Genomic DNA, 10,443 nt, shown 5'->3' on the forward strand with positions numbered 1-10,443 from the left:
GTACCATTCTTCAGATGGTCGTTGCGCAGCCCTCACAACTGAGGTGACTTTAGCTCAGTCTCACGTGACCTGTATGAACACCTATTCACGCAAAATGAGACGCTTTACGTGGGCAGCGCAGTGACAACAAAATGGTTGTGTTTTGAGACCTTTTTTTTATTCTAAATTAAAATCGTTTTTTTTTTTCTGGAGCAAGGTAAGTCACGACTGATGGATTCCTGCAAGCGCCGAATGTATTACGTAATTGAAAAAAAAAAAAAAAAAACAATTGCGTAACGCCACTGTTTTGTTCCTTGTCCATGTTAATAAAGTTGTGACTGTGAAAAAAAAACCAGAGGCTAGCTCGCCGGGCTATAATAGGAGCTGTAGCTCAGCTGCTGTTCCACCCGAGCTGCCGCGTCTCTCGGCTGATTCGCTGCTCCGAGCTCCGGCTCATGTTTGGCTTTGACACCAGAACACCGAGCTTTGGCCGACTCTTCGCCGTCAGTGTCGGCCTGTTGTTGCTGTCGCGCACCGGTATGTTTGTTGGTGTGCTTGTAATGAGTGTTGGTAATGTCACCTGGACGCTGCAGGTTCGCTGTATATTTACGAACAATTGCCATTTTCTCGCTAACTATATTAACAATTACATTATTACGAATTAAAACGGGGAAAAGTTGCTTTATGTCATCGGTCTTTGATAAGTGTGGTGTTTCAGAAGTTAAATTATACTTTAAAAAGCGTGAAACTAACATAGAATGTGATTATTCGTGATTAAATCGTTGTTAAATGCCATTAAACAACAATGTCGTTGCGCCCCAAATTCAATCTCGCGATATTTCAGTTGGTTCATGGTGTGTAGCTAAACTCGCGATATTTGAAAGTGGCGCACTGGAATCAGCATGCCAACAGGTGTCAGTGTGACCTCAGTGACATGTTGGAAGGAGTTATGTTGCGGATGAAAAAAATGGTTTATACTATTTGACGCTATGATGTTATCAGAGGGAAATACACTCACCGCCACACTCCTAGTAGCACTTTAACTGTTTGCACTCGCGTTTACTTGCACTCTCATTGTTTACTCGACACACATGTTTTTGTTGTTGTTTATGTTGTTTTGGTATTTATGTTGTATTTTATGCATGGTTCAATGTCTTATATGTCTTATATCTTGGGATTGTGTTCACGAGTTGAGAAGTGAAGAGAAGATAGACGGAACAGTGCAGCACCAAATGTATCTGTAGTTGAGCCAAAGCTTTCGTCTCCTCTTCCCTATACAAATGTTGCCATGGGAGGGAGATGCAGTCGTGGACTACTGCCCCACGTGACAGTCTCTTGAATGTCTCCCTTGAGAGATGAACATTAAGGCGATTTTTATTTTGCCTATGTACATGCAAATGCGGTTTTAAGACACAATCTGAGGTTAGTCTTATGATCTATGACGGCTCTGGTTATTATCTCATATTTCATTATGTAGCTAGTGATCCAAGTGGATATGACCACAATTTGTCTGGTCGTACCTGCTAAGCTGTGAAAACACTGGATATAATGGATGATCACTATGGAGGATTATGGGAGAATATGTGGCATTATATTTATTTTGAAGCTGTTTGCCCAACTCACGCTTGAGTGAGATTCTAAAAAGACTTATTATGAACCATCCATTTTAGGTAGTCTAGATGGGAATTTTGGGCGAATAAGGAATTCAACTTTTGCCATCTCTTCCTTCAGTGTGACAGTGTGTGTGATGGCTCTCCTGTTGAGACGCGGGGTCGTCGTGGGCCCTCAGTCTGCCGTTAGGCGTAGCAGAGACTCTGTCTCCCGCCCTACTCTGTCTGCTGGTCTGATAGGTATAGTGACTTTTCATACTTCCTCAGGGGTCCATGTGGGCTTGCTTCAGTTTCTTGAAAATGTTTTCATATGGAATCAAATGCAAACTTGTTAAACCACAGGAAAAAAAAAAACACAGGACGTGTCTTAAAATTTAGAGTTGAAGGATGTGCTAGTGGAATGTTTTGCCTGAAGTACAATAGAATAGAACTTTATTGTCATTGTGAGTCGCTATGAAACTATATAAAGGACATGTAATCTAATCTAATACGAGCGCTCCCATGTAGTAAGTAACCGGAAACTCGGAGTGAAATTGCCTAGCATGTGAACCCGACACCTTGTAAAGGGTGTGAAGTCCTGGTCAAGGAATAGCCAGGATTATGATGCTAAAGTTTCTCGGCTGCTCAAAGCCTCTGGGGGTTGGGACAGTGCTACCAATGGAATATTGAACGTCTTCAAGAAATGAAAGCGATAAACCCTGAGGTGTGTGGTGACACTAGTGGCTTGAACTATTTCCAGAGTTAGGGTTTACTTCAGCTGTGACAGGATGAAGTGCGGACTTTTGGCTTGATTCTGTGGGTGAATGTGGGCAATCCTTTGTAAATTTCCCTTCCATCAGCCCTGCGACTGCATTTGTGACAAGTCTGTTTTCCTTTGCGAATCAATGTTTTTGAAAAATGTCAAATGCAAAATCTCTTCACGGGACCCTACAGTGGAAAAAAAAGAAGATAAACCACAGTGAATGCTTGCTGAGATCATGGGGTCTCAAACTCAACTTGGGTGAGCTGTGAGATTGAGACCCCTGGACCAGATTTTTTTTTTTTTTTTTCGTCATGTTATTTTTCCAGATGCATTTTCATGTCACTCATCCCTGTTAACCAGTCTTCTCCGAAGTCTGCATGATGTCCGGTGGACACATACTGATGACAAGCTCTGTCCTTCCTCATGTCTGCCACTGTCCATGACCCTGACCAGTCTTGTCTTGTCTCGCCTTGTCTCTCTCTCTCTCTCTCTCTCTCTCTGTCTCTCTGTGTGTGCTTCTCTTCATCCAGCCCGGTTCGTCGGTTGTTAAAGGTCGCTGAGGTGGTGCTTGGTTCTAGTGGTGGTTCCTCCTCCAGCAGACATGTCGGGCTTCAATCTGCTCCATCTAATAACAAAGAGTCAGCCAGTGGCTCTGAGGTCCTGCAGTCTTCCCTCAGGTCCACTGATTGGATGCTGTGTGCCTGCTGTGCTGTGCCTCTCTAAAGCCTTAACACTCGGCTGGTGTGTCCGCATGTCTTTACTGTCCCGTCTCTACCTTGTTTACCTGTTTTCTGCAGTTGCTCACTGAGCTCCCAGACCAGTGACCAAGTGACCCGAGCTTATAAAATCAAATCAGTCAAACTATATCCATCTTAAGTTGCTTTATTGTGTCCTGTCCAAAACAGTTACGCTTTTTTTTGGTATCGATCAGGGCTGCATAACTTCTGGAATAAACTCTTTCTCACTGGGAATCTGTTGTACCAGAACCCATTGAAATTTTTTGCTCCATACGAGCTGCCCCACTCATGTACTTATTTCTGATACCGTCATCCCTGCTCACACCCAATGAAAACCTCAGTATCACCATCCTTACCTCTGTCCTGTCTGTTTATCGCTCTCTCTAAATCATATGTCTCAAGCGCCCACTGCTGATCGGCTTAAATTTATTTCATTGTTTCCTCACCGTAATGAATATCCAAACAAAACTGTGCAGCCGAAATCCCTCATAAATCTTTCAGAGTTGTGATTGTGACATTGAACAGTACACAACTGAATCTCTTTGGCTTGTGGTTTGTTCCTATTTGGGCTTATTGGAAACCAATTGCTTCCCCCACCCCCGTAGTTTTAAACTCTTCATTTACTTTGTGTCATGTTCAAGCATTTCTCTTTTACTGCTGTTTTTGTCCGACACCTAAAAGGCCCACCGCTAACAGAATAACCGTTCACCGCTTTGGTTTGAGTTGCAGCTTGCACGCTCTGAGTGGAATTGATTTTGTTGAACTAACCATCACTTTGTTTCTAGGTCTTAGATGAGGAGTTTTTATTTGTCTGTTTGCGTTAAGTACCAGATGGTGTCTTATTCAAGTCTGTGTTTTATTTAAAAAAACAAAAACATGAAGTGGGACACTTTACCCTGAACAGCTCACAGTAACCTGACCTGGAACTAGCTGCTTATGGAACACTCTTATTGACGGCTTATTTCTTATTAGAAATTCAAATCTGGCTCAGCTACTGCATAGGTTCGGGATGCTCCGATCAGGGTTTTTGCTGTCGATTGCCGATACCGATCACATTGATCATTGATTGAATGAATTTGTAATCAAAAGAGACCTTCCGTGTACATCTGAATCATAAACTCATTTTAATTTAGACATGTCTTTACATGCCTCTTCAAGGAGGCAAGAAATAGAAAAAACTTGCAGCATGCAGCAACTATTCTGTCAAAAGGACTGAACTGAAAAACATTTAATTCGACGTGAGACGTCGCACTATGTCCGTGAAATATTTACATACTGTTTACTTGTAGCAGGACTCCAAGACAGAGTGCACTGCATTTACTAAAGTTTCCACTCGTTTTCAAACGTTTCAGATTGAAGTGGTCAACGAGCGCTGCACCCGACTCCAAAACAGCGACAGATTTGGACCTGGTCATCCAGCTCGGTAGAATTAATGATTATTTCTTGGGCCGTTCCGAATGTCATGCTCAGACCGGCGGGTGTTGCTAAGTGTCAGCTGCGCTAACAGTCTGCTGCTGAGGAAACGGCAGTCTCACTTTCATGAGCCCCTAAAGCTGTCTGACCTCTGTCGTGTGCTTTAAATGCCGTATTTAATTTTGACAGGCTTCCCTGCACAGCAGGTGCTGCAGGATGCAAACTTTAGGTTGAAAGAACCTCCCCAGGAAACATGCTGCTGCCCAGTGAGCAGCGGGGCTTCATCATAGCGCACACGTGATCGACTGTTGTGATCAGCAATGACAGGTAGCGATCGGCATTCACAGGTCACGCTGAAATCGGCCGATCACAATCGCTGACCTATTGATGGGAGCATCCCTAGTACAGGTACATGAACTGCCTTGTATCTGTAGGTTATGCAGACAAATTTCCATGGCTTCCTGCCTTTAGTATGTGCTCAGTGCTGTGATGTATTTTATCAACTTTTTCATCACTGAGCCTTAGCACTGACTACTGCAGAGTAGGAGGACCCACAGTGTCGTCTACAGAAGCCGCATCATCGATTTATTTAAGGCAAATAGATACAATGCCATGATTGGTCCATGTGCGGTTCTTCACTCCGTAATTTGCATGGAATTTGATTTTGTTTATTGTGTAAACCATCAGTTTATCCATACAAAACATGTGGTGTTGTGTTTGCTACACTTTAACACCCCCCACTTCTACCTCAGGAGCACGTCGGACCAAGAAGACATGGCCAGTTCGCTTCACAGAAGAGGAGATGAGGAAACGCCTGACGCCGCAGCAGTATCATGTGACCCAGGAGAGAGGAACAGAGAGGTGAAGGGCTTGGAAGAGCTTTTAAATGGAGATGACACTGCTTATCTGTTTGTACTGTCAGTGCGTTCACTGGAGAGTTCCATGACCACAAGGCTGATGGCACTTACACTTGTGTCGTCTGTGGGGCGCCACTGTTCAGGTGAGAACCTCTGGTGTAACCGCTGAAATTGATGATACGTTTAAAACGGGTCACCGTAATTCTGATTTGCTTCTAAAATACTTGATATTTATTTTTTAGCTCGAGCACTAAATTTGACTCAGGATCAGGTAAGAGTCTCCGTCTCCTTTCATCTAAGGTTTGACTTTGATACTGTGTCCTGATCTTGTTGGTTCAAATAAGTTGCTGACGGTTTGTGTCCAGGTTGGCCCTCCTTCTTCGACCTTTTGAAAGAGGAGTCCATTTCTCTGACTGATGATTTCTCTTATGGAATGCACCGGGTGGAGACAACATGTAATCAGGTACCAAGTGTGACATTTCTCAAGTCTTAAGGCGGTTTCACACTACACACTCTGTCTCGAGACAAAGTTTGACTCAAATGTCCAACGTGAACAAAAACGAGTCGGATTTTGGCCGCGGATTTGATCCCAGCTGGAGAGCTGCTCCACAGGGGGTGAGCTTCTTGCATCAGGCGACTCGGCGCTAGACGGCGGAAACTACGTGTACAGCGCGACTCCATACAAACATGATAGATGCCGGACAGTAAAGGGTCTGATCACTGTCTGGGCGGACAACATCGTTCATAAACAACTTCACAAACTCCCTGGACACAGATGTGTGCAGCCGGGAGTTGCAGGAGACTAGTGTCTGGGAAGACTTGCGATGTTTGATAACTCAAGTGTTTTCACCTTTATTAGGCTGATAAACATCTGATTCTATTGACAGATTTGCTAAATGAATAATGCTGCGCTCTACAGTAACTGTTTTCACTGCTGTGATGTGGCTGCAGCAGAGCTGTCTTCATTAGGAGAGCAGCGAGGAGGAAGACGCTAAAGTTACTGAAGATCATCAGTCTATTCATTGATCATCTGGATCTGTGCTTAAATGATTAAAACTTTCTCGATTGTCAGTAATCTCTCTCACCGTGTTCAAGGTGTTGTGAGAGCAGTGTGGGTCAGTCAAGTCGCTCCGTAAAATAATAATTGTAAAAATAAACATGACAAGACTCTTTCATGTCTAGTTAAGTTTGTGAAACGCCACATTCTGTTCCAGCCGTGGCGGAACTCCGTCATCAGTTCATATTTGAGGTGAGGACGACTCGTAATGTTGTGTAATGTTGAAGTGACAGACAAATAAGGGGGTCAAGACAATGGTGGTAAATAGGTTGTCGCGCGGCTCATGACGACTTCCTTGAGACGTGCTTTGTCGTGGGTCACAAACCAGCTATTTTGCGCTGAGCGCCGCCAGCTGAGGTGGAAAAAGGGGACATCGCCTGAAGCGCAGAGGTGCACAGAGACAGAAGCGGCAGTGTGAAACCGCCTTTATTCAAGACTTCAAGGATGTCCATTTCAGTACTTCAACATTTAGCTATTCTCTTTACCGTCTTTGACAGGAATACTCTCATAATGGATTCTTAAATATACAATGTAAATACCATTAATGATGAAAGAGCAGTTTTTTCTACAGCTGGTTGTTGTCCCCTGTGTTTCAGTGTGGCGCTCACCTGGGTCACCTGTTCGATGATGGTCCGAGACCCACTGGGAAACGTTACTGCATCAACTCTGCGTCACTGGCCTTCCAGCCCAAAGATGGTGCTGCCCCTTCCTCCACAGCTGAGGGGGAAGCAGCCAGCAGCAGCAGCCAGAATGACAGGAAGACGGAACTTTGAGTCCACATAACAAATCTGTTTGACCAGGGAGTTTAACACATTTAGTTCCAGAGGTATTCGGTGCTCAGACGACCAAATTATCAAATGTCTCAGTAAACTGCTTTCACCAATGCCAGTTTGTTTCTTGTAAAGCACCACGTCCGAACGTGACTCCACAGATGGATGAAGAGCTCGGTGTTGATGATTTAGCAGCGCATTTAAGGAAGGCATATCTTTGAAGTTTTGTGCTGCCCATTTTGTCTTATAAGCTATGCAAGTGCAGTCTGTAGACAGTAGTGTGCACCATTAATGTTTTGTACTTTTTCTGCACAATATTTTTGTTGTCTGCCTTCAAATAAATGAAACAAACAAAACATATTCTTCATAATAAATGTGTTTAATTGAGGCTCATGACGGGCCGGTCTCTCCATGGACTGACCTTGAAACACCTCCGTATACCTGCAACAGTGCTGAAGGTGGATTGATCATTCATCTCACAGACATCGTGGCCGAGTATCATAGCAGGACCTGCTCATTCAGGAAGTTGATTTGAAACTGTATGAAGTAGAGTTTTTGGTACATGCAACTTTAAAACAGCGCCCCTATAGTATGGACCAAGTCGAAATTAAAAGGATCCAGTGGGTCAAAGCAATCTCATGCTTTGATATGCTTTTATCAGTCCATGAATAACAGGAAAAAAATGTGGGTGGGTATCAAGAGGCAACTAGTCGGTGTTTTCTAACTTGTTTACCTTGATACACCCACTTTGCTTTGCAATCGCAAACTAAAATCTGCACGAGTCTTTTCTCACATGAGACTCAACAGCCCCACCTATATTGAGTTATTCCTACACACACTCACTCAAACTGTAACACAACTGTTTTTTAAATTCTGTTTTGCACCATCATTTTAAGTTAAAGTAACAGATTACTCCAGAAATGCCCTTAACAGAGCCTCATATTACCTGATTTGTGCGATGTTTTGTGCTGTAGATCTGATCCCAATGACCTGAAATTGAATTATATTTACATTTAACCGATGCATGATTGCTTGACTGACAATTCAAATGTATTTTTTCCTGGAAGAATCATGGAGGAATTGGTTCATATCCAAGACACCCTTTTTGAGGAGTTCTTTTTCACGCTGTAGTCGCACTCATGCTTAAGACTGAAAAACAGGACAAGCTTTAAGGAGAAGACAAGAGTGAATTGCTGTCTGCTCACACCTGTTTTCTTATCTTCTGTCCCTCTGGTAAACTTCCTGGTCACTCCCAAGGAAACCCTCGGTATCTTCAACTCCTCCTTGTCTAGCTTTGCTTCCTGTCTTTTTGTCTCGTACCCGTACATCATGTCATGCTCCCACAATGCCTCCACTGCTGATGCCTACCATCTCAGGACATAGCTGCTTCTTGTCCATCATCTGGTGGAGAGAATCTGCTAAAATTCCACCAGGAGAGGGCGCTAAACTCATTTAATTTGAATCTGAGAAGTGCTCTACACTGCCCTAGAAAAGAACTTTGGGTCACATTCTGGGTCACAGGTTTGAGTGTGGTTGTCTTGCAGGAGTGTGACATCAGTGTGGGAAAGCCCAGCCAGTGAGGCCTGAGCGGTGAGAGCGTTTATGTTCCAGGGATATTTACAAGTGCGGTGTGTTTAGACTGCTGAGTAGAAAGCTCCGGTGAGGTGGGACTCTGGCGGTGGCGAGCAGCTGGAGCATCTCAACGCTCCAACGTTTTACAACATGTCATCCCTGTCGTGAAGTCACACAAACACGGTGGAGGCATCGGTGCAAGGAGAGGAGCTATTTAAAGTCCAGCCAAATGTTTCTGCTGCCACTGCATCATGCACATCTGAGCACTCGGTGCAACCTTCTGTGATCGACAGAGTCGATCGCTGTGTCTCTCATGTTTAATAAAATGATGAGTCATTTCAACAATTGAATTTATTATCGTGATTACAGCCTGACTTTTTGTATCTTTCACACCATTCCATCGCGAGATGAAATTAATCTTATGCTGGAAAGCTTTTTTGTTATCGAGCACTTCATCATGAAAATAAATAGTTAAAGATAAAATAATTGTGACTTTTTTTCTTACTTAATTCTGAAGTTCAAATTCCTCTGCGTGAACATTCTGACCTCCTGTGCAGCAAAACAAAAATTTACTTAAAATGAAGATTAAAGCTTTTTTTCTGGTCATGGTCATTGGTCATTCTGGTAAAAATGTATGTTGGCGCTCATGCAACATGTAACTGACAAATGAGTAATGAATGAGTGAGAATCACAAAGAAGAAGGGGAAGATATGATGAAAATAGTGCTACATATATGATCTGTGACATGGCTCCGATGAAGGCGGATAGAATGGAAGTTATGTCCACAATAATGTGAGCAGTTGATAAACATTGAGGGGAAGTTGCCAAACTACGGGAAGAATTGAACACAATGAGAGACTGAAGGGTCTCTCAACACTGAAAGCCAAGAAACTGGATGAACACTAAAACGAAAGAAATTCCACTGACAAGCGAACAAACCTCAGTTGACTCAAAGGTTGGATTAAGTGGCAGAACAGCGGATGGTATTGATATGGTGCTCTCTGTCAAAAACGTATTCAAACATTTAGTGGGACCCAGAAGAGTTTGTAGACGGGCCAGTGATCATCATCTACTGTCTATCATGAATACAGAGAGCAATTCTATAAAGATAAAGTTGAGTGTCAAGATGGCTGGGTCAGAATCTGCTGAACCTCGTGAGAGGCAGATGTTGCTTGTCTGAGTGACAGCAGCTGAGAGTTGTGGAACATGCTTACAAGTCAGGACGTTCAGGCTTCGGAAGTGGCAGTATAGACCACAGATCATGGAATTGGAGGCCTCAGAGGTGTCTTTGCTGGGAGTCATTCTCGATCAGTGGTTCTTAACCTGGGTTCGATCTAACCCTTGGGGTTCAATGAGTCGGTCTCAGGGGTTTCTCCAACCATCACTGGCTACAGATGATCATGTTACATTGCTTGGCCAATCAGTACCGCGGGAATTTAGTGCGCTCAGTAGTCAAATGTGACTGTCGTGGTCGTATGCTGGGCATAACAAAATGAAGAAAAGGAACAGACTTTGCTGTGAAAATGACCTGAGAGTGGCACTTGCCAAGGTGAAGCCACTCATATCTGAACTGGTCTCTCAAAGCAGAAGTCACACTGTGTTGGTTTCGTTCTTTGAACAGGGTGATGTTCATGCATGGTTCATTTTGTGCATCGGTAAAAAAAACCCCATATACCCATGTTTTGAATTTGGGAACAAAAACATTT

The 10,443-nt window shown here is 43.5% G+C and overlaps 1 protein-coding gene across 3 annotated transcripts; it reads left to right on the forward strand.

The window, feature by feature from the left end:
- The first annotated feature begins 379 nt into the window (after positions 1 to 379).
- msrb3 (methionine sulfoxide reductase B3) lies at positions 380 to 7,538 on the forward strand. Of its 3 annotated transcripts, none has more exons than XM_053863848.1 (7): positions 380 to 516; positions 1,711 to 1,829; positions 5,234 to 5,342; positions 5,404 to 5,481; positions 5,581 to 5,609; positions 5,704 to 5,801; positions 6,992 to 7,538. In XM_053863848.1, the coding sequence occupies exons 2-7, from the start codon at positions 1,727 to 1,729 to the stop codon at positions 7,166 to 7,168; spliced, it is 594 nt and encodes a 197-aa protein (XP_053719823.1). In that variant the 5' UTR covers positions 380 to 516; positions 1,711 to 1,726; the 3' UTR covers positions 7,169 to 7,538. The 3 variants fall into 3 exon arrangements, with proteins under 3 accessions (XP_053719823.1, XP_053719825.1, XP_053719824.1); XM_053863850.1 differs by lacking the exon at positions 1,711 to 1,829 and adding an exon at positions 2,862 to 3,003 and having other exon boundaries at positions 398 to 516; positions 5,229 to 5,342; XM_053863849.1 differs by lacking the exon at positions 380 to 516 and adding an exon at positions 2,862 to 3,003 and having other exon boundaries at positions 1,739 to 1,829; positions 5,229 to 5,342.
- Positions 7,539 to 10,443: the final 2,905 nt, after the last annotated feature.

The sequence above is a fragment of the Synchiropus splendidus genome, chromosome 4 (assembly GCF_027744825.2).
Source record: "Synchiropus splendidus isolate RoL2022-P1 chromosome 4, RoL_Sspl_1.0, whole genome shotgun sequence".
Taxonomy (NCBI): domain Eukaryota; kingdom Metazoa; phylum Chordata; class Actinopteri; order Syngnathiformes; family Callionymidae; genus Synchiropus; species Synchiropus splendidus.